This window comes from Camellia sinensis, chromosome 6 (assembly GCF_055761805.1).
Source record: "Camellia sinensis isolate YWXY chromosome 6, ASM5576180v1, whole genome shotgun sequence".
Taxonomy (NCBI): domain Eukaryota; kingdom Viridiplantae; phylum Streptophyta; class Magnoliopsida; order Ericales; family Theaceae; genus Camellia; species Camellia sinensis.
In genome coordinates this window covers 168,908,946-168,933,646 of record NC_138966.1, presented here as the reverse complement: position 1 = coordinate 168,933,646, position 24,701 = coordinate 168,908,946, and the positions used below count along the sequence as shown (strand labels likewise).

General features: G+C 39.4%; 1 protein-coding gene across 1 annotated transcript; it reads left to right on the top strand.

Moving 5' to 3' along the window:
• Positions 1 to 23,182: 23,182 nt before the first annotated feature.
• Positions 23,183 to 24,646, top strand: LOC145793795 (uncharacterized). The gene is made up of 2 exons (XM_082876664.1): positions 23,183 to 24,086; positions 24,288 to 24,646. Exons 1-2 carry the CDS (start codon positions 23,183 to 23,185, stop codon positions 24,644 to 24,646), a joined length of 1,263 nt encoding a protein of 420 aa, XP_082732790.1.
• The last annotated feature ends 55 nt before the right edge of the window (positions 24,647 to 24,701 follow it).

Sequence of the window (24,701 nt, the reverse complement as noted above, 5' to 3'; positions counted from 1 at the left end):
TGAACACTCGATGATTTTGTGTGCTCGTGTTCGTTTTGAGAGCCTGAAGTTCTTGGCGGAGTGACTTGCCTTCGAGTCTTTCAACTTGTCTATTTTGTGCTTGGTTGAGGACCAAGAGCTTGTTGTTTCAAGTCTGGAGGAGAGGGTGGTTTGTTGGCCATCCCCTTAGTCCATTGGCCATGGCTTGTGCTTGTCGGCCATCAGTGGTGGCCGATCAGCTACACTGATGGCCGGTCGGCCACATTGACGGCCGATCGGCCATTGGTGATGGCTAACGACCATTTTTCTTCTTTTTTAGATATTTATTTGCCAGTTGTGCCAATTGTTGCTCACTGATGTGCATCTCCATACACATGTATGGAGGGATGAATACAAGCCCTAAGCTTTTTTTTTTATATATAGGGGGGTCTCTCCCCCATTTTGAGAGGTTAGATAATTTAGAGCAAAATTCTCTCTCTCTCTAGAATTCTCTCTCTATCTTCTTATTTTGTGCTTTGTAGTTGGTTTCCTCTACACTTTTGCACATAAGCTCTAAACCAAACACCTTCCCCTTGGAGCTGAGGTTCTTTGGAGCTTTATTTGAGTATTGAAAGAGGTTTTGAGCTTGAATTTGTGGCTGAAGTGCTCTTTGCTTCAAAGGTATTAAATGTATCTTATTTAAGCTTATTGCATAATTTGTTTTACCATCTTTTTGTACTATTTTTGGCCTGGTTTTCAACTAAAAAAGCCTTTGTTTTTATGACCTAAAAATGTTGGTTTGAGGTCATTTTGTGTTAAGGGGTAGTCCACCCTTCTTATTGCTTAATTGTGTTAGCTTTCACACCATCTTTTGGCATATTAAGATCAAAATTTTTGGGCCTCTTAACCACTGAAATTCAGAGGTTTTTTCAGTGGTAAAAACCTCATTTTGAAGCCCAAAATTAGAGGAGGTAGCCTTCCCTCCTTGTGTCTTGCTTGCTAGCCTAGCATGCTTCATGTTTTAGCCTATTATTCTAGCTTGTGTTAGCTTAATTTTAGAATGTTTTAAGCTATATTTTGGGCTTTTTTGCCTCTATTTCGAGCTGGTTTGGTCCTTTGAGGCTTGTTTTATGTGGTTGTAGTGCAATCTCCTTCACTAGTTTAATGTTTTAGGCTTCTAAACATGAATTGCATGAGTTGCTTGAATGTTTTAACATCTTTTTGCACTCCATTTCAGCACTGAAATATCTGTAACCTTCCTCATTTCTTCACTTTTTCATTTGCTTTGAGGGTTGGTTAACCATCGGGTTGTGTTTAAGCTTGAGATCAAGGTTCATGCTTCATGGTTTCAATCCTCTTTTGAGGGTTTCTACTAACCAAAGGAATAACCTCTCTCTTGCCTTAAATCATCCCTTGGTTGACACCTCTTTCATTAGAGGACGCTCACCTTGAACTTAATCAATTAAAGAATGGATTGGTAAGTTAAAATGAGTAAATAAAAAATGAACAAGTAAAATTTCAGCAAGATAAGCATGTAGTGTTGCATTGCATGTGTTCAATCGGACGTTATATTGAACACAAGGAAGATTGGAGCATTTCATACTCAAAGTGATGAAATGAGCCAATCTTCTTGGTCTCCATTGCCTTTGATCACACGTGATAAGGTGATGGTCTTGAGTCTTATTTTTGCATAGAATGAAGTTGTACTTCTTGTTTCTTTGGCCATCATGCATTGAAAATGCTTGGTTGGTGGTTTTAGAGCCAAGAATTACACTCCTTTGACTTGGTGTAATGATAAGGAAGGTAATAGTACACACACTCCTTGAGAATACACTGTTTTGCCTCTGTTTGCTCTCTGTTGCAACAAAAAAGAGAAGTTCAGGGAAGGGGTGGCCGACAACCACCAATTATAACCGATCGGCCATCAATGAAAAGATTGTTCTATGCGTTCCTAAGATGGAGCAGAAGTGTTTTGGAAGTTGGCACAATTTTCAGTGATCGAAACGAGTGCAAATAGAGGCATCCGATGGCAAGGCAATCGCATTTTCGGGAGGAGAATCTAAGCATGCATGCATGCATCCCTCACCCTCGACGCCATTTGATTGTTTAAATTAGTTAGTAGTAGCTAATTCATTCATTTAAGTGTTGTAATTAATTAGCTTAGATAGTTAATTAGTTTAGTTGCTTTAATTAGCTTAGCATAGCTAGTTATTCAATTCGGTTTGTAATAATTAGTTAACTTGAGTAGTTAATTAGTTTCATTGTTTTAATAGTTAGATTAATTAGCATAGCTAATTAGCTTATTTATTCGGACCCTTCTTCGCGAGGGCGCAATGTTGTAATAAGTGTGCGTGCGTGTGTGCATGCCTTCCAACCCCACGTCTTTCTCCCTTTTATTTATTCCCTTTCAATGGTTAGATTAGGAATCATGTTTCAATTAGCATACCTTATGCTCGCATATTTGCTTCCATTCATTTGTCTTGCATGCACCGAGGCTCAGCGCATCATTCAAACTGCATTGTCAATTCAATACTTTTTTTGAATACATTTTTCAAAGCATACTATCAAAGTGTTGCATATACCGTGATTAGGTAGCTAAGCCTATTTTATCGCATTCTTGCATGTATTGCATTAGGCATCTTGTATAGTTAGGATCATGCATTGTTTCTAACTAGTTTTTGTTTTGGCTTGGAGTACTCGGTAAGTTTTATGCTTTAGCATACTTGCATGAGTGCAATTGCCATATTATCATGTTTCACATGCTTGTCATGAGGTTATGTGATTAAATTCTAAACTGCTTGAATGCCTGTGGATGAAGTCTTTGTTGCTTGAATTTGAATAATTCATCAAATGTGTGTTTTAAGCCCACTTTGCAAAATTGCAAATCATGTTTTAAGCCCATCTTGTTTGGTGGCAAATCCGTGTTTTACCCCACTTGAGGGTGGCAAATTCAAACCATTTTCAAAAACAAACATGACTTGAAATGTTCCAATTCTTGCGATTTAGTCTATACTTGCTTGTGTGTGTCACATAGTAAAGTTAGCCTAATAACCGAAATAAGAACACATAAGGTTTTTAAAATCACATATCATGGTTAGGAGAGGCCAATCTTTTGATCGAGCGAGCGGGGGTGCTCATTTTAGGACCTTCCCCTCTCATACCTAAGTTCCCGAGCCGAGATAATTTTGGTGATGATGGACACGTAGCCTTTAGCATGAGTCAGGGTTTCCTAAATTTCTCCCAAAATAAAATATTTAGGTGGCAACTCTGTAATCTGGCAAAGCAATCCAGTTTTGGCATTATTTCATTCAAAATCGATTTTCCAAAATGATTTGCCGGATTGGACTCTTTGGTGATTATCAGTTTTGCATTGCACTTATGAGACTAGATTCAGAACCATGATAGGAGTCCGAACTGTATGAACAATTCGAGCTCTCCGAAAGGAGGTGTGAAACAGTCGAGGTACAGTCTCACAAACCACCCTTAGGTGAATTCCAAATAAACAAGAGGAAAGACCTCACCAAATAGACGAATAAAAATCTTCGAAACAAAGTTGTAGAAGATCCAAAATAACGAACGAAATCAACTTCACCAAAGCAGCTAAAATGAAGCAAACTGACCGAGCTTCCAAGAACCAAAAAAAAAAAATTGAAGCAACAAAATTTGGCCCACAGCAACAACACTATATCAATATAGTTGTTGCCAAAAACCCACTGAAATTATGTATCAGTTTCTAAGCCACTGCACATTATATCATAGGACAAAAACAAAGACTATATATATATATATATTGTTGAATCTTGGGCTTTTTAACAAAACCCTAGCTGCTATCATTGGGCTTTCAAAAGATAGATATAATATATTAAAAATATATTATAACCAATCCCAAACCAAATTAAATTCTTTTAATAAACTAATTGGAGTATCAGAATTTATAATATTTTCTACACTACAAAGTTCTTTTGCCATTTTTGGCGGGGTTCTCAAAACAAAATATTTTATTTGTTTTATTACTAGGAACTGGGGCTTTATTTTGACAATCCAGTTGGAAAATATATTTGCTGGTTAGTGAAACCAGAGGCCTCCTATCTTGGCAATTGTAATGGAACTTGGTACAACAAACATAATTGGACTTGATTAATATTAGTTATGAGCTAAGAACCTATGTGCATCCTTAATTTTGATGAATAAGTAAACTATAAATGAAGAATTATATCTTCGGTTGACCCTTTTATTCTATATATTATATATTAATTACATGTACTCTACTTTCCTTAGTTGTTTTAATCTTGATTCTTTTCTTTTGCTTATTATACTTAATTGGGATGTGTTTTTCTAACTAACTTTTCACAATTGCTCTTTTGTTATAATATTTATTTTTTTTCAATAAAAAAAAATAGCCAAATGATTGTGTAGACATCCCATTTTTTACCGCCCTTAAGACTTGGGTGTTACTGATGGTTTACTTGGTGTTGAAAGTTGTGCAGTGCAAAGATTCAGGTTCTTTGGCAAGAAGAGAGTCAAATCCAAACCTTACACCCCATTTTTGGACCAAAACTATTTTGACCAAAGATTTTAGACCTTAAAACCCTCTTTCAAAATATTTTTGAAACAAAGATTCTACGATGTTTCGACACTCACATTTTGTTGAATGTTGCGTTTTTCAATAAACCGAGCAAGGACAAAGTGGAAATGAATGAAAGAGGGATGAAATATTTGAAAAATATTTCAAAACACCTTGTTTAGGGATTTGGAGTTGAAAAAAATGAGAGAGGAGAGAAGAAAACTAGTTGAGGAGAAGTTCGGCATAAATCCGGGTAAGATCGAAACTGAGCGGCGTCACCAAAACAAGCATAACTTTTTCACAGGTTGAATTTTTATACAAGGCTACCACCATTGGAAATATTACTTCTGGGGCTTCAATTTGGACACAAGAATGACTTGAAAAAGAGTCCAGACGAAGGAGTTATGGCCATTTGAAGTTGGACCTGGAAAGCAGAATTTTGCCTGCCGACCAGAAAAATGGGCTGTCGATCAGAAAAGTAGCCAGTCGACCCAAAAAGGTGGTCAGTCGACCAGAAAAGTGGCTGACAGGTCCCAAACTCAAATTTTTTGAAGATATTTTCCCTCCAACTGTCTTTCACAACCTCCAGCTGTTCCATAAGCAGATATTTCGACCAAGCTCTTGCTTTTTGCTATATATGAGGCATTTCTCCCATTTTGGAAAAAAATAACATTGAAGCAATTTTGGGAGCCTCTCACACTAAATCTCTCTCTCTCTCTCTCTCTCTCTCTCTACAAATTTCAGAGCTAAATTTCAGCTTTTCTCTCTAGTTAGCTCTCCATCTTGACCTTCTGTGCATGCAAGAGGTATACTTGGAGATATACCTCTCCTTTGCCTAGGCATCCTTGATCAAACTTTTTCACCATTGGGCTGAGATTCCTTGGAGCCTCCTTTGAGCCCTAGAAGTTGGTTTAAGCTTAGAGTTTTGGCTATTTTGCAGTTGTGCTTCAAGGGTAAGCATCTCCCTCTTTTAAGCTCATTTTTTTTACACTATCTTGGCCACCTTTGCATGCTTATTTTGCCACCCTTTCAAAATGTTTTTGGCTTGGTTTTGAACTAATGAAAACTCTATTTTTTCAGTCCTAAAAGTGTTGGTTTGTGCCTTTTTCAGCTAAGGGGCTGTTCTCCTTTTTTGTTCCTTAGCTTGTGAGGCTTTTTGTGCATCTTTCATCACCTTTCAAACCAAATTTTTTTGGCCTTTAAACCATTGAATTCCAAAAGGAATTTCAGTGGTGAAAAAGTGGTTTTGAGGCCCCAAATAGGAGGGGGTTGTCCCCCCTCTTCTTCTCTTGTTTACTTGTGTTAATGGCCCATCAAAAGAGCATGTATTTCTCCTTCTTTTAATCTTAGTTCAAGCACTTTTTGTGACTTTTAGGACCTACCATAACTCTGTTTTAGGCTAGTTTAGTCACCTCTTGCATGCTTTATACACTTATAGTGTAAACTTGCATGCTAGCTTTGCTTACTTGATGGTTTAGTCTATTAATCTAAGCATATGTATGCTCCACTCCAACATGTTTTTGCTCATATTTTAGGATGCTTGAACTCTCTTTTGAGTCGATTTGATCATTTGAGTTTTGCTTTGTATGCTTGTAGTGCAATTGTGCTAAATTGCCTAACATGTGCTATTGTTTTGGCCTCTAAGTCTAGCCATTCTTAGCTTATTTCAAGCATGTTTTAGAACTACATTTAGGATGTTTTAGGACTATTTTGGGCTGTCTTGGTCATATGGCTCATGTTTTGTATAGCTATAGTGCAAATGCCTTCACTAGCGTATTGTCTGAGGCTTCTAGCATGCTTTGCTTGAGTTGTTTGCATGCCTTGGCATCATTTTCTATGTGATTTCAGAGCATGTTTCACTGTCATATTCTCATATGTATCGCTCTTTCATCACTTTTGAGAAGTTGAGCCTCATGCCTCGTTTATGAGCCAATACGTATGCATGTTTGCCTAAGCTTTTGGGCTACCATCTCAGCATGTTTTTGGTGTTATTTTTCCATATTACAACTCTGATTTTTGTTGGTGAAGTCACCTCATGCTTGGTTTTGGTGTGTGTAGTGTAATCCCACTCTTTGGCCTTGCATGCTTCATGCTTTATGCCTCCCATTCTAGCATGTGTTGGCTATGTTCAAGCATGTTTCTGGCATTTTTTTGACCTGCCTTGGGACTATTTTGAGTCACCTTGGCCCTTTGGGGCTTGCTTGATATGGCCAGGGTACAAGTGCCTTTGCTAGCCTTAAGCTTCGAGTCTCTTAGCATGCCTTATTTGTGATATATGCATGATATGGCATCATTTGGAATGTGATTTCAGAGCTTTTGTCTTTGCTATACTCCCATGTTTATCAATCTTTCATTGCCCTTGAGGGTCATGCATTATGCCTTGTTTGTAAGCCAATGAATGAACATGCTTCACTTGCCTTTTGAGCCTATGTTTTAGCATGCCTTTGGCCTTGATTTAGCATGCCTCAGCTCTATTTTGAGTAGTTTGGATCATATGGGATTTGTTATGCATGGTTGTAGTGCAATTGCTTTGACTAGCGTAATGATTCAAGGTCCTTAGGATACTATGCTTGTGTTGTTTGGATGATTTGGCATCATTTCTTACATGATTTCAGAGTATATTTCATTGCCACACTCTCACATTTTCCACTCCTTCAATGTGTTTGAGAATTGTGCCCTTATGCCTTGTTGATGAGCCATTACATGAGCACCATTATCTTGCCTCTCATGCTATCATTTTAGTGCATTTTGGCCATTGTTTGGGCATGCATGAGGTCTATTTGGGGTTGGTTTAAGTCCATTGAGCATTGTATTGCATGCCTCTTGTATGATGCTCTTTACTTGGTTTGATGTTCTTGGCCTCCGAACATGCCATGCATGTATTGTTCATATGTTAGAATCATGTGCATGCATTGCTAGCATTGATAGATAAGAATGATTGTTTGCATGTGTGTTGAATTGCATTGTGTTTAGATCGAATGTTGATCCAAACACGAGAAACGAGGGATGTTTCATACTTGAAGTGATGAAACGTGCCTCATTTCTAGATCGCCGACCCTCTTGATCAAGTATGATAGAGGTGGAGGCCCTTATGTGTTATTTGTGCATTCATTAACATTGAATTGTGCAAACTTGGCTTCTCGGCCATCGTGCATTGCGATGCTCGGTTGGTGGCCCGAGAGTCGAGTACCGCACTCCCTTGAGCTTAAGAAATGATAGGGAGGGTGGTTGTGCACACATATCTTGCAAATACACTACTATGTCCCTTTTTGTTCTTTGTTGCTGCAAAACTGGAGTTTGGCAGAATTTCTGGTCGGCAGACCAGTAAAAGTAGCTGGCCGACCACTTTTTCAGGTCTACAGCAAGTTTTTCTGGTCTACAAGTGGTATACAGCCTCCTTTTCTGGTCGGCAGTGCACCATGAGGTCCCCTTGTTAGAGTAGAAGCTATCTGGAGGTTTGTGCACCTTTCAGAGATCAAATCAAATGCAAACAGAGACAAGTCTGGGCATAGCAATGGATTTCCAAGCGAGGCAATCGAGCATGCATATCTCCCTCCCCTCGAGGCCATTTTAACTGCTTTGTTTAGCTAGTTAATTTGCTAATTTTGTAATTAATTAGTTAATGTATTTAGCTAATTTATTTCATCTTTGTAATACTCTAATTAGCATAGTATAGCTAGTTTCAATTTAGTTTGTAATTAATTAGCTTAGCGTAGCTAGTTAATTGATTTATTTGGACCCTCCGTCGAGAGGGCAAATGTTGTAATAAGTGTGCGTGTGCGTGTGTGTGATGCATGTCTTCCAACCCATTTCTTTCTCCCTTTTACTTATCAGCTTTCGATGGTTAGTTTTAGGGCATGTTTCAATTAGCATACTTATGTTTGCATGCGTGCATCATTCATTCTGTTTTACATGCACCGGGCTCGACGCATCATACAAACTGCATTGTACTTCAATACACTTTCTTGAATACGTGTTTGAATACATATATCAAGTGTAGCATTCATATGCTATCTTAGATAGCCAAGCCTATTTTAGTTGCATTTTTGTATGCGTTGCATTAAGCATCTTGTATAGTTAGGATCATGCATGATTTCTAATTAGCTTCTTTTTTGGCTCGGAGTACACTGTGAGTGTTTACGCTTTAGCATACTGCATGAGATGTGTATGTTGCCATGATAGCATGCTTGCCATGAGGCTAACTGCTTAAGTGTTTAAATGCATGAATGCTTGTGGATGAAGGCTTCATTTCTTGAATTGGAACAATTCATCAAAATGTGCGTTTTAAGCCCACTTGAAGTGGCAAAATCATGTTTTCCTAAGCCCACTTGAGGGTGGCAAATCTGCGACTTAGCCTACTTGCGAGTAGCAACTCCAAACCATTTTCGAAAAACAAACATGGGATGTTTTGTTCCAAATCGAGCGATTGAGTCTTTACTTGTATACTATGCGCATCACATAGTAAGCTAGCCAATAAATCGGAATAAGAACACGTGTTTTTAAAAACAACATATCATGTTAGTAAAGGCCGATCTTTGATCCCGAGCCGAGGCAACTTTGGTGATGACGGACACATGGCCTTAGGCATGAGTCAAGGTTTCCTAAATTTTCCCAAAATAAAATATTTAGGTGACGACTTTGAAATCTGGCAAAGCAGTCCATGTTTGGAGCTTTTTGATTAAAATCGATTTTCTAAAACGATTTGCCGGATTTGGACTCTTTGGTGATTTATCAGTCTTACATTGCACTTTGTGAGATTAGATTCAGAACCGTGACAGGAGTCTGAATTGTAGTAGCTAGAACCACAATCCACGCCCTCTCCGAAAGGGGGGCGCGCGGAGCGAAGTTCGGGCGGTCTACAAATTGCGAAACACAGGCATTCAAAAAGGACATACAACCTTGAAGTGATGACCTGTGCCTCTTCCTTTCACACCCTTTGGGTTTGATCACTTTCCAAACATCCTATGAAGTTGGAAATAATCACACCATGTTCAAACATGATCACTTATAATAAAAACAAAAATTTTAAGTGAATATAATTAATCATATAATTGAATACAATCTCTTTACATGAGAGGAGATTTATTAAAATATATGAATTTCATTCCATACAAAAGAGTTGTTTCTTATTCTATACAAGAATTATACTAACAATACATGCATCTCTTCTCGCGATATTTTGCACTTTAAGCAAGTTTTACATCCTTAAGAAATATTAATTGGACACTTTGGTTTCTAGTAGTGATTCAATTATAAAGCGAATTTCAATGCAGCTCTTCCATTAATTTCCACTATAAAATTTATAAAATCAATGCCGCTGTAGTTTGTAAAATCCACTCTACAAAATATTTGTAAGCATACTTTCATTTAGAGTATCAAAGTATGGATCATTTAGCTCACCATTTGTCTTATACTTAGCTCATATTACCATGTCATTAAAATTATTGGTTAGAAAAGCATTGAATAGAGGATGATACAAGGAGTGAAACAGATGATCTTATGGCTTTCACTCACTCCCATAATTAATGTTTCATCATAGAGTTTAGGGTTGGCTTTTTTAGTGACTCTTTGTTATTTTATTTATTTTTAGTTAACTTTTACAATAATACTACATTTACTTAATTTATCACCTCTAATGATGTGGCATTAAAGTTAGATACCACATGATGAAATGTTTGACAAATCAAAATTTCACACTTGTTAGACACCTCATCAAGGGTAGTCTTTAGAAGCGATAAATTAAGTGTCTCAATTATTTTCTAACTTTTATTAAAAATTTCAAAAAAAAAAAAATCGCACTTAGGATTCTACTCAACTGGATAGACCCAAGAAGTTTTTTTTTTTTTTTTTTAAAACTAGAAATATCAAAAAAAGTCAAAAATAGTTGACATTTTGTTTTTTGTTTTTGTCTTTGGTGAATTTTTTTTATATATTTTTTTTCTTTTTTTACTTTTGAAATTTGTCTACATCAAATGGACTTGAAAAATAAAAACATTTAATGTCATTTTAAATAATTTTGGAAAAAAAATTACTATGAACAACAACAATAAAAGTTGATTTTTTTTCTACTTTTTTTTTATTGTATGCCAAGCTTAGTCGAAAGGGTCCAGCTTGTCTCATGTTTGAGATCAAGATTGGATTGTCCAGTTCGACCCATGGGCTCATTTTTAGGATCCGTTTCGATAATCTAAACCGTTCAATGTGTAGAACTCGTCGAGTACTATATCTTTGTAGAAAATCACGTTGATCGGACATCAATAGATATTTGATCATATCAGATTTGTATCAAAAAAAAATGGACGGTGAAAAAATAAACAATTGGCAGAAAATCACGTTGATCGGATCAAATTTCTATCAACCGTTTATTTTTTCACCGTCCATTTTTTTTTATACAAATCTGATACAATCAAATATCTATCAATATCCGATCAATGTCATTTTTGACAAGGATATAGTACTCGACGAGTTTTACATCTTAAACAGTTTGGATTATCAAAATAGGACCCAAAAATTGGCCCATGGGCTAAACTAGACTATCCAATCTTGATCTCAAACATGAGACAAGCTGGACTTAGTGGAAAATCAATAATTTATGAAAAAGAGATGTGTTAGCAAGACGAGGTTAACAATATCATTGGATTAGAAAAGAGCTAGGTCCAATTAAATGACATTTATGCAGGTAGTTTCTCAAATTTGATTAACAATTATAATTACAAAGTTCAAATTTAGGATTCGACTTTTTTATGTTTACAACTAAATTTTAAAAAAATTGAAGGGGCTCGCGAGATTCACCGTGGGTCACGTTTTAATGATTCAAACCATTCATTTTATAGGGCACTCAATGTATATCATCTATGAAAAAAATTAGATCGATCTGATAATCATAAAATTTTTATTTTATCATATTTGTCTGTACAAAAATGGGTGATCTATTTTTTAAAGGAAAAATTATTTATAAGTCTTATTTGGAAGACTTATTTAATGTGAAGTCCTATGAATATTCTTTTAGAGTTTGAAGTCCTATTTAAATAGGAATGTGTTCCATAAGATACTATGAGTTGTAAATGAAATATATTAATATACTATTATACCCCTAATTTGTTTTCATATTGTATCTTATTTTCTCATTCATCATATCACGTTTAGAAAGGCTTTTAGAAAAGACAAGTCTACAGGGAACGCCAGTTTTTTTGCATTGATCATGGGATTCTAGTGCATTTTCAAAATGTTACTTAAATGGATGTGGATATGGTCGATGATATGATGAAGTTTGAGGGTTGTGTGTTAATTTTGTCGATAGATTTCAACTCCAATCGGTTAAGGGGAAGAATTTTTTTTTTTTTTTTTTTTGAAGGGTGGATTATTCATTTTCAATAGGGTATTGACAATCTATTACACTCATTCATAGACACACTTTGGCCAACCCTCTTATTGAATGTGTGTATTTAACATTGTGATGGTTGATGCGTTTTGATATGTTCAATGTGTGGGGTGGTGTGTATAGATTCAGGGGTTGGGTTGGGGTATTTGGTTTTGGTTGTTAATTGGATGTTGAATATGAACCACATTATAACGACTCGGATTTTAAATTCACATTGGATTGATGTATAGTGGTGCCCGTCACGTTAAAACTTGTACGGTTGTCAGACTCTAGATATTGATGGGTTGGCAAGTGAACTTTAAATACTATAATTGAGGATCCTTGGGTAATGTTTGGAACCTTGATTGAAGTCTTAACAAGGTATTTAGATAAGATTAGATAAAAAAAAAACCCCAGATTTGAGTTTGAGTTTTTGACCAGCCGTCACTCTTTTGCCCTTTTCTCCTTCCATATTTTGAATCTGAATGTGAGGCTAGAACCATTGGAAATCTTGTTTCCGGGGATTCAATTTGGACATAAGAACGACCTAGAACGGAGTCCCGATGAGAGAGTTATACCCGTTTGAAGTTTTCATATCTGTGCTGGGAGCAAGTCCGCACGTGCGGGAAAAGCGGCACACGTGCGGGACTGTGCGGGCAGCAGCTCAAAAACGTGATTTTGAGATCATTTCTTACATTTTCTTTTCCTCTCTTCTTCTCCCCTTCTCCATGTCCGAAACCCTAGCCCCAAAACCTTGATTTCCTCCACTTTTATCAAGAAATCCACCATGGATCTTGCATCAAGGATGGAGAACAAGAGAAGATCAACATTTTTTTCAACCGATTGAAGCTCGAAATTGTGGAGGAATCTCATCAAAGCTTGCTCCTTTGTTTGATTCTTGAGGTAGGGGTCCTAGTTCTCCTTCAATGCTTACATTGATAGATAGATTTGTGGTATTTTGGAGTATATAAATGCAAAATCTACATTTTGAGCATATAGTGTAAATCATGAAATTTTGGGTTAGGGTTTGAAATGTTGGGGTTCTATTATTGGGTTTAGATTATGGTTTATGGATTATGGACCTAAGGTGTATGATAAATGGGTAGATTGGAACAAAAAGTAATGGTTTAAGAAATTTGGATTTTTTTCTTGAAATTTCTAGATTTTTCTCGAAACCCTAGATTGATTTATGATGATAATCAATGATTTGGCCCAAATTGAAAGTAGAATCATGAAATTTGTAGGTTGAATTATATATGTACAAGTTTAATTGGAATTTGGTTATGTTTGAAAATTATGTTTAAAATTTGCGAATGAACTTTGTTATGAGCATTGTAAATCATGTTATAATGAGAAAGGAAATTGGGGGAAATGATTTATTAATGATATAGATGACATAAACTCGATTATGGAATGTTGAAATGAGATTTAAGAATTTCTCTTGAATTATGTTGAATTATATTTAATGATGTTGAGTTGAATCATGTTGCTTATGTTGAATTATGATGATTATGTGAAATTGTATTGATTATGTTGATTTTGGTTTTTGTGATCTAAGATGTAGAGTTTCAAAACATGGGTTTAATCTCAAATCATTTTATTAAATTCCTAGTGGGCTTGTTTAGTCATTCAACTCAAGAGGATGATTCAATGGGGTTTCTTTATGGGGATGGGAAATGTTTGGTTTTTTGTGAAAACACTAGAAATTTAGAGATTTTGGGGAACATGGGAATGTTCATAAAACTCCTTTCTTTCTTTGAATAGAAGATGAATGGGTGTAAATTTCATAATGTGTTTTGCAAAGAATGGTAATCTTTTAAATATATTGAGTTAGAGAAATGGTTTTGAAAACTTCATGTGTAGTCCTGGATGAGACCATGTTGCTATGACTTGTGAAATGAGGAAGTTGTTGGTATATGGTTGACTTAAGAAGGAATGTTATGAACCATGGAAATTTTTGCAATTGCATATCATTTCATTTATTATTGTGCATGGTGGTTCTAAATCAAAGAGATTTGCATTCATGACAGAAAATGGTTTGTATGAGAAATATGGAAATGTGTATGGGGTAAATACGTTGGTAAGTCCGGATAGGGGGTGTAGATGAATTTGATAAGTTGGCCTGAGTGTCCAGAGTGAAAGACCCGAAAGCCGCGCGGATAGGTGTCGAGCCTTCCGGTTAGCACCGGTAAAAATGACAGTTTGGTAGTACTTGTTGAGCCTACTTGCAGACACCAGCCTAGGGATTACCAGTGTCGTATTTACCACCCCTATTGAATTAATATTGGAAGTTTGAAATTGATGAAATCATATGATAATATTGAGAACATGGCAACTTGAAACAATGTATTGAACTGAATATTTTTCCTCATTGATTTCCCTTGGCATGGCATTGCATTTACATTTACTTTTGTGTTAAGGAAAAAGCATAACTATATATATACCTTGTGAGAATTCTCTACAGAACATGGAAATTAATTACAAAAATGGTTGGTTTTCGAAATGAATTGGGTGCCCGCTATCCCGCCATTGTAAGTCGGCAAAAGGTGAATTGTGTTGAACTATGTGTTGAGAAGTGTGTTGAGTTGATGATGTTATTGTTGCTTGTGATGAATTTGTGAAATTACATATTGATGGGTAATTTGGTTTAAAGAGGAAACGTTCATAGGCATTATTTGTAAATAATGGAAACAAAAAAAAAAAAGATATGAGGATTATAGAATGATGGTAAACTCAATGAAGTAGTTGTGTTAATAAAAGTAAATTGTGAGCGTTGTTCTATAATTAAATAAAGGATTGGATTGAAAGGGGTTATTAACATTGTGTTATCTTGAAATGAAACTTTGCGGGTGTAATTAACAATGTGAATTGAGTATAGGAGAATTGTTGGCAAGTTAAAAAGGAACCTGAACTTGAATTTATGGGGTTTTAAATTAAAAATGAAGAGTAGAAAAGAAGAATGAAAGGAAAAGAGAAGTATTAAAATGGAAAATTAAATGAGAAATATTTTGGGAATTGGTTAATAACCTTTAAATGATGTTGTGTCTTAAATATGGTTGTTTCACAAGGATCTATGGTTTTCCTAAAGTTAAGGGATGATTTTAATGGCTGAAGGTTTTTCTTAAAAGTGTTTAAATAGTTTTTTTAAGAAAAAGATACCTTACTTATGATATTTTGAGATTATGAAATGTCACCCTACTATATGATATCGCCCTGCATGCATGATCATTTCTATCTGTGTGTTAGTTATTGATTGAGGACTATGAGATTTCTACTGGGCATTAGTGCTCACCCCGTTGTAGTTTTATCTTTTTACAGGAAGAAAGTTTGGATTATTTGATTGAAGATGTATAGAGTTCTTGAGTCCATTAGTATGACTTCATAGTAGATGTAAAGGAAGTTGATTTTATATTTGTATTTATTTATTTGTAGCACAATAGGAGATTGACATGTATGATTGTCATTGTAATGTTCATTGAGAGAGAAAGAGCATGTATCACGGTATTCCTGTTACCCAAGTGTAATAGATATTTGTTTATGTAAAAAAAAAAAAAAAGGAGGACCTAATTTTAAGGCTTTGGTAATGTTTCCAAGTAATAAAAATTGGGACGTGACAACTCGTAGGATGACAATTGTACATTGGGACCTATATGATTGTGTCACGATGCATGTTACATTTAGTGTGTAACGTTAATCCACATATACCATGTAGTAGATGACATTTGTGTGTTTGTTCAGTTGTATATGTGCTTGAATATGTATTGTGTCTTTGTTGTAATCAGTGTTTACATATATGTCACAGTACGTTGTGCAAAATTATTAGGGATTTGGGTTTGTAATTGAATGTGGATTAAATCCCATTGCTTGATGTTGAAATTACGCTGGGTTGGAGGTAATGATGGTTCAATAAATGGGTTGGGTTGGAATGTTACGTATTACATTTAGGAGGTTAGATTATTCGTAATTCAACGGTAGAGTATTGGAATGTCACATTGTGTTTGGGATGAGAAACATATGGGAATGTCACAGTGGGTTTGGGATGTTACATGTTACATTTACGTTGGGTTTGGGATGAGAAGCATATGAGAATGTCACGTTGGGTTTGGAAATATCACATTGGGTTTAGGATGTTACATATTACATTTATGTTTAGAATTTCAAATTTCCAACCATATAGATATGATCACAATCTATGATAATATTTGATTTTCCATATATGGTATTGCCATTAATCAAGTTATTTTGAATTTCAGAAGCATATGGGAATGTCACGTGTCACGTTGGGTTAGGATGTTAATGTTAGATTTACATTTTGAATTTCAAATTTCCAGCCATATAGATATGATCACAATCTATGGTAACATTGAATTTTCCATATATGGTATTACCATTAATTAGGTTATTTTGAATTTCAAATTTCTAACCATATAGATATGATCACAATCTATGTTAACATTGGATTTCTCATATATGGTATTGCCATTAATTAGGTTATTTTGAATTTTAAATTTCTAACCATATAGATATAATCATAATATATGGTAACATTAGATTTTTCATATATGGTATTATCATTAATCAGGTTATTAATTAATTCAGATTGGGGGTAAATGTGTCCACAAGAAAATCATAGGACCTATTGGATTATAAGTTTTTTTATAGGACCATATCTTGTATAAGTCTTCCAAATAGGACTTATAAATAATTTACCATTTTTTTAAATATATTTGTTGCTCATTTTTTCAAAAACAAATGCAATAAAAAAATCATGATTATTGGATTAAACTAAATTTTTTCATGAATAATATAGATTGAAGACCCTACCAAATAACGATTCAAATCATCAAAATGAGACTCGTGGTGAACCCCACCAGTTCCTCAAATTCTTTCAAATTGAGTTATGAACTTGAGAGAAAGGTTAGATAATCTACTAGGATTGCCATAATGTACTTTAATACAAAATTTGTTTGATCCATTGATTTTGTTAGAATAAGTTCCCCTCCCTATATTCATTTCTTCATACCCCTTTATACCCTCTTTTGTGGGTCCCAACATGGACCAATACTAGTAATTCAAACTTTTTACCTCATAGGCCACACAATAAAGATCAGCCATTTAAAATATGATAGTGCTACATGCACCAATTAGTGTATTAACTAGTGTACTAACTAGTATTATGACATTATTACTAACCCCACCCATTATACAAATTACAAAATACCTAAAACCTTTAAAATTATACCACATCATCTATTAGTAAACTAGTTGGTACACTAATTAGTACATATAACATTATTCTTTAAAAAATTAGTTTCATATATAAGACATTTATAAACACAAGAATAAATTATATTTTATTTTATAAATAAATAAATGGCAAATGTGATTCTAGACTTAAACATTCATTTTATAAAATAAAATTTATTTTTTCTTGTGTTTGTAATTGTTTGATAAAATTGATTTTTTACATAATTAGCATTTATTGCAAAACTTATGAAATAGACAGATCAGATCAGATCATTTATGTGTATTCAGGATAAGGCATACAAAAGAGGTATAGAAGAGTATTGAAAGATGATATATGGATGGGAGCTCATCCTTCACGATATAAATCAAACTTCCTTCAACTCGTAGATGCAATGAACAAGCAAATAAGTCAACAACTTCACTTCCATGACTTATTCAATGAATTGTTTTTTTCTCTCCTCGTTCATCCTTGCATTATATCTTGTTTCTACAACCTTATATGTCGAAGGTGGTAATCCCAAATATATTGTTTTTATATTTTGTGAAGTTCCAAACAATCCCAAACCCTTGACGTTGCGATGCCAATCTAGAGATGATGATCTTGGAACTCATATCCTCAACTTTCATGAAGATTTTCAATGGAGTTTCAGAATCAATTTGTTCTATACTACTCGTTTTTTCTGTCATTTCTGGTGGGGTTCTAAGCAACAAGTTTCGATATGTTTTATTACGAGACAATGGGTGGTTATTGCCAAAGCCCGACTGGAATATATACTTGTTACTGGAGAGTGAGACCGGACGGATTCTATATCGCCAATGGTAATAATGCAACTTTGTTCAAACTACAAGATTTGACTTGATCAATATTAATTGTGAGTTGAAAGCCTATGTGCCTCCTTTCTTTTGATATATCAATAAACTAAATATGAAGAATTATATCATTGTACTTTACTTTTCATATAATTGTTTTAATCTTTTGCAAATATTACTCCGATTTTTTTTGTCTATTATGTTGTATGATCTTTTGAAGGGTCCAAATATATTATGAAACTAATGATTTTAGGTTTGTATTTTAAAAAAAAAATGATAAATATAGTCATGGTAAGTAAAGTCAATTTGGTTATAGCAATTGAGAGAGGAGATTTGCGCGTTAGTATGGCCGAGCTACGATAACGCCGATCATGACGAACCGCACGGCGCCGGGCAAACTCCTCTCTTGCACGGCACAGCGGCCTAACTTGCACGGGCGAAGAGGTCGACCGACCAGACACGAACCAATGCCTGGCCAAGCTATGACACGGCCGAGCGCGCAACGGTGTCTGATGACCAAGCTAAGAGGAGCCCGGACTAGACTTGAGATGCGATTAGCGCCGGCATGCACCTAACCAATCAGCCGAGATGGACGGGCTTCATGTGATCAAGAATGAAGAGCGGTGGAAGTCCAGCGTGCTTCATGGCCGGTCAGTCAGGTGGGACCGATCATAAATAGCCCGGTCATAAGCATAACACTTTGGCCCCTTTGCCAAGTGGCAGGTCGGCGTTTATTAGCTCGGTGGTGTGCTTGTGGAGAATTGCCTCCACAAGGAACTGGCCGGTCGTGGTACTTCGGTTAAGTGTGCCACCTGGGCCAATGGTGTGAGAGAGAGGACATCTGCTCCACGCACGCACCAATACCGTTGGCAGTTCTGCATGTGCTAGTCGGAGGACAAAATCTTTACACGCGTAAGGTGGTGAGAGGCAAGCACTACCACCTGTCCAGGGAAAGACAACAGAGGTGGTGCGCGCACGATCTTGGGGCTGCATGGCCAGCCTAGAAATAGTGGAGGAAGGTGAACGTTAGAGGTATGCAACTTCTTCCCCAAAGAGAATACTCTCTCTCTAACAGTCTTCTTCTTCCTCAAGTGGACTGACTTGATCGTCGGAGGGTCTATCCGGTGCACCACCGCCGGGCAGCTCACCGTTTCTGTGTTACCAGAAAGACGCCGTCAAGAGAAGCTTGGAGTACAAGGAGTACAGAAAGCAGAGGATATTTCGCTCCCGTACAATTGGCGCCGTCTGTGGGAATTCTTTGGTACTCAACCCTTGTTTTTTGAGCTTCTTCAACCATTTTCATGGCCAACAACGACGAAGCCCCACTGTCTGTTGTCGATGGCGTCACATCGGAGTATGTCCGCCTGAGAGAAGGCCCCCCGAATATTCCAGCCATGGCGGGCCTAGAGACTTCTTCGCGAGGTGCGCGAGACAAACGCGGGAGGAGTACTGATCGCTCGCAGAGTCCAGAGGGCCGCCGACGCCAGGGGGAGTCCCATGCGCAGTGCCTGGAGCACAAACTCAAGGACCAAGACGCCCTCATTCGCAGGATGGCGGCGGAGATAGAGCTGCTGAAACGCCAGATTAAAGGGAAGGGTGTTGCTGGAGAGGGCAACCTCAGTGAGCGCACCCCGTCCCCTCGTGGTAGCAGTCACCGCCAGGGGAGGACTCACTCTCTCTCAATCACCAGGAACTATGGGGTTGGAGATTTCGACCAAAGAGAGGGCAGGTCCCTCTCTCGCGACAGCATTTACCGCCCCTCACGCCTGACGCCGACGTCGCGATCCTATTTCTCCACACGTTCCAAGGATTTGAGGGATGTATTGGAGGAGAGGGCGCGCCGTCGGGAGGCTCGGAGAGTGCCGGCATTGTAGAGGTTGAGCGCTCAAGTTCGTTGTAGTGAGGAAGTGGCGATGCCAGCCCCCAAAGCGATAGCCCCTGCACTGGTGGACAATGAGCTGGTGCGACTTACAGCCACGGCGCTGTCTCTAGAGATTGAGAGTACACCACTGCCCGCCGAATTCCACCAGCCAAAGTTCACTTTGTACGACGGCAAGACGGATCCGTACATGCATGTGAGCCATTACCGGCAAGTAATGGCTGGCCACCGGCGTAACGACGCCTTGATGTGCCTCATATGCCCAGCAAGCTTGGGAGAGCTGGGTTTGAAGTGGTTTGAAAGGCTCCCGGAGGGGAGTATTGAGGGGTGGCAGCAACTAACGGAAGCCTTCGTCACCAGATTCAAAACCAACACACGAATGCCGAAGGAGGTCGACCATCTCCTGGGCGTCAAGATGGAGTCTGGATGTTCGTTGAAGGCATACAATGCGAAATACTGGGAAACTTACAATGAGATCCTCAACTGCCCCACCAATCTGGCGATCACTCAATACAAACGGGGTCTCCCAGTCGGACATAGGTTGCGAGATTCACTCACGATGCATCAACCCACAACTATGGAGTCGTTGATGCAGCGGATCAATGAGCACATTCACGTGGAGGATGATGTCGCCTCCGTGACCGAGAAGGCTAATCCGGCTGCGGCGGACAGAAGGGTGGCGGGAAAAGTTCACTTGGTTGGGTAGGAGGATAACCGCCCAAACAACCGGTCAAAAGATCAGCGCCATGGTTCAAACCGCGATGACATAAAAAAGGGCCGCCGAAACGACCGGGTTGACACTCCCCGTGATGCAGCGGAGGATGCCAAAAGAAAATTAAAGGCACGGACTGGAATCACCACGGTCTTTAAAATCCCCATCTACCACATTTTGAGCGAGATTCAAGGTGAACCCATCGTCCGTTGGCCAACCAAGTTGGGGAGCGCACAGAGGGGCTTCAATTCAAAATATCGCTGCACCTTTCATGAAGAACGGGGGCACCGAACAGAGGACTGCTTGCCGCTTAAACAACACTTAGAGGAGTTGGTGGCGGCGGGGCATCTTGACCAATACATAGATGGGGGCATCAAGGCCACGCCAGCGGACCAAGCCGAGCCAAACGGCCTGGCCACCCTAGAAGCGCCCCCGCAAGGTGTAATCAACGTCATCCACGGCATCATTGAACCGACCAAGGTCTGCGAGCTGAGAGGGATGATCAAGAAGGCCGAGCACATGAGGGAAGTGCTCTCTATTCAGCCCGCTGTGAAGAGGGGAAAGACCGAAGAGAAGGACATCCTTTCATTCTCGACCAAGGACTTGGAAAGAGTCCAAATGCCGCACAATGATGCTTTAGTAGTCACTATTCGCGTCAAAGACTTTGACATCAAGAGAATCTTGATCAACTAGGGGAGTTCGGGAAAAATTATGTATTATGACGTGTTTAAACAAATGAAGTTGGAAGACAAGGACTTGGCCCCCGCAACGTCCCCTTTGGTCGGCTTCAACTCACAGCCAGAATGGCCAATCGGAAAGATTATTTTGCCGGTCAAAGCGGGATCAGTCGTAAAGCAAGTAGAATTCTGGGTGCTCAAAGTTCCATCGACTTACAACTTGATCTTAGGTAGGGGCTGACTGCACGCCATGCAAACAGTTGCTTCGACCTTCCACCAAGTCATGCGCTTTCCGGCACCAAGCGAACAAATAGAGGAAGTTTGGGGGGACCAGGTGATGGAAAAACAATGCTTCGTTGCGGTAAATGGCAACCGAGCGGCCAAAGGCTTTGTCCAAATGATTGAGGGGCCTGAGGGTAAAGAGGTCCTTGAAGACATAGGAAGAAAGGCCGAGGAAAAATCGGTCGAAGATTTGGTGGAAATGCGCATTGACGAGAACGATCCAACTAAATTCTTCCTCTTGGGATCATCTTTGTCTAGTGCCGAGCGGATGGATTATGTCAACTTCTTGGTTTCCAATTTGGAGGCCTTTGCCTGGACGCCTTAAGACATGCCTGGCATCGACCCGAGCTTTATTTGTCATCAGTTGAATGTCTTCCCCAATGCACGGCCAGTCATTCAAAGGACGTGCCGCTCAGCCTTGTACCATGCTGAAGTGGTGGCGGAAGAAGTGAAGAATTTGTTGGAAGTTGGGGCCGTAGAGGAGGTGCAATACCCTCGGTGGATATCCAACACGGTGGTTGTTCCGAAGAAGAACGGCAAGGGGCGAGTCTGCGTTGACTACAAGACTGCCAACCGAGCTTGCCCCAAGGATAGCTTTCTCCTCCCACGAATTGACCAGCTGGTGGACTTAACCGCTGGCCATCAGAGGTTTAGCTTGCTGGACACATATCGCGGCTACGACCAGATAGCCATGTATAAACCGGACAGAGAGATCACGTCGTTCACAACCCCCCAAGGCTTATATTGCTACAAAGTCATGCCGTTCGGACTAAAGAACGCCAGGGCGACTTTTCAACGGATGGTGACAAAGATGTTCGCCCCAATGCTGGGCCATACCATGGAGGCCTACATCGACGATATGGTGGTGAAAAGTAAGGAGAAAGCTCAGCACCTCTCCGACCTAGCAGAGATGTTTGCTATACTTAAACGCCACAAGCTTCGTTTAAATGCTTCCAAATGCGCCTTCGGAGTCGGCACCGGGAAGTTTTTGGGTTTTCTGGTCACAAATCTAGGGATTGAAGTTGACCCATCGCAAATGAAGGCAATACAAGAGCTGGAGCGTCCTAACTCCACGAAGGACGTAGAACACCTTGCCGGGATGGCAGCCGCGTTAAATAGATTTATCAGCCGGTCTTCGGATCGTTGCAGGCCCTTCTTTAAAACTTTGAAGTCCAAGTTCTTCTGGGATGATGAGTGCGACCGCGCACTAGCAAACCTGAAAGCATATCTCTCCACAGCCCCTATTTTGGTCACACCTCAGCCAGGTGAAGAGTTGTACCTCTACTTGGCTGTCTCTCAACACGCAGTCAGCGCGGTATTGGTCTGTGCTGAAGGCATCCAGCACCTACCGATCTTCTATGTAAGCAAGACTCTGCTCCCAGCCGAAACGAGATATCTTCCCTTGGAAAAATTGGCGCTGGCCCTAATGATGGAGTCAAGAAAGCTGGCACACTATTTTCATGCCCATACAATAATTGTGTTAACCGAGTTCTCGCTCAAAGTGCTTTTTGAAAAGGCAGACTTCACTGGGAGAATTTTGAAATGGGCCGTGGAATTAGGGCAATATGACATCAAGTTCTGACCGCGCACCGCAATCAAGGCTCAAGCACTTGCTGACTTTGTGGCGGAATTTGCCCCTGGGATGCATCTAGTCTGCCCGATTGATTTGGTTGGTGCGGATTTAGCACAACCCATGGTTCTGGCAACAAAAACAAGTGTTGGTGTGCAAGAGGAGGAAGGGCAAAGAGCAACCGAACCAGCGAAGGCGAATGACTCGATGAAGGAGAAAGTCAACCATGACGAGGAAAGAGACCAGAATGAGCCAAACAGAGACTTGGATTTGAGGAGTTCCCAAAACCCTTCTGATTGCTGGAAGCTGTTTGTCGGCGAGATGTGGAAACTCTTCGTCGATGGGGCATCCAACAGACATGGGGCCGTGCTGGGTATCGTGCTGACTTCACCGGACGGAATGATCATTGAACAAGCAATTACGCTCGGTTTCCCGGCATCCAACAATGAGGCGGAATATGAAGCCCTCCTTGCCGGGCTAAGAAGCGCACTAAGAATGAAAGCGTCGACCTTGATGGTGTTCAGCAATTCCAAGCTGGTGGTCAATCAAGTCTCAGGGGAGTATGAGGCCAGGGATGAAAGAATGGCCAAGTATCAGGCGCTGGTGCGTGCAGAGATCAAGAAGTTCGATGCCGTAAGGGTTGAACAGATCAACCGCAAAGAAAACAACACGGCTGATGAGTTGGCCGGGCTCGCTTCTACTCAGACAGTTTTTCCCAACCCCTTGATGATAGAATTTTTACCGCGACCAAGTATAAAAGAATCGGAAGTGGCTGAGGTACTTTGTACCGACTTGGGCCCTTCTTGGATGGATCCTATCATCGCCTTCCTGAAAGATAAAATTCTACCAGAAAAAAAGATGGCGGCACACAAGATCCGGGCAAAGTCAGAGCGGTTTTGGCTCTTCCCGTCCGGGGCCTTGTACAAGAAATCTTTCGCCGGGCCGTATTCGAAATGTGTCCACCCCACCAAGGTGGAGGCTTTCCTCTATGAGATACACGAGGGCATCTGTGGAAGCCATACTGGAGGCAGGTCCTTGGCTTACCGAGCAATTTCCCATGGATACTGGTGGCCGTGCATGCAGGCGGACGCGTAGAAATACGTTTGCCGGTGTGAAAAGTGTCAGAAATTCGCTCACCAGATCCACCAGCCAGCTAGAGATTTGCTCCCACTTTCAAGTCCTTGGCCGTTCGCGCTTTGGGGACTGGATATTGTTGGACCACTCCCAGCAACACCGGGCAATCGCAAGTTCTTCATTGCCGCCACTGACTATTTCACCAAGTGGGTTGAGGCTGAGCCACTAGCGACCATAAGGGAAAAGAACGTGAAGAAGTTTGTATGGCAAAACGTCATCACCCGTTTCGGTATACCCAAGGCCCTCATCTCGGATAATGGCACTCAATTTGATGGTAAACTCTTTCGCGAATTTTGTGAAGAGTTGAAGATCGAGTTCTACAATTCGACACCGGCCTATCCTCAGTCAAATGGTCAAGTAGAGGCCTCAAACAAGACTATCCTGGACGGGCTGAAGAAGCGGCTTGAGAAGGCTAAGGGCAAGTGGGCTGAAGAACTCCCTAATGTGCTCTAGGCATACCGTACTACGCCAAGGCAGTCAACCGGGGAAACACCATTTGCTTTGGCCT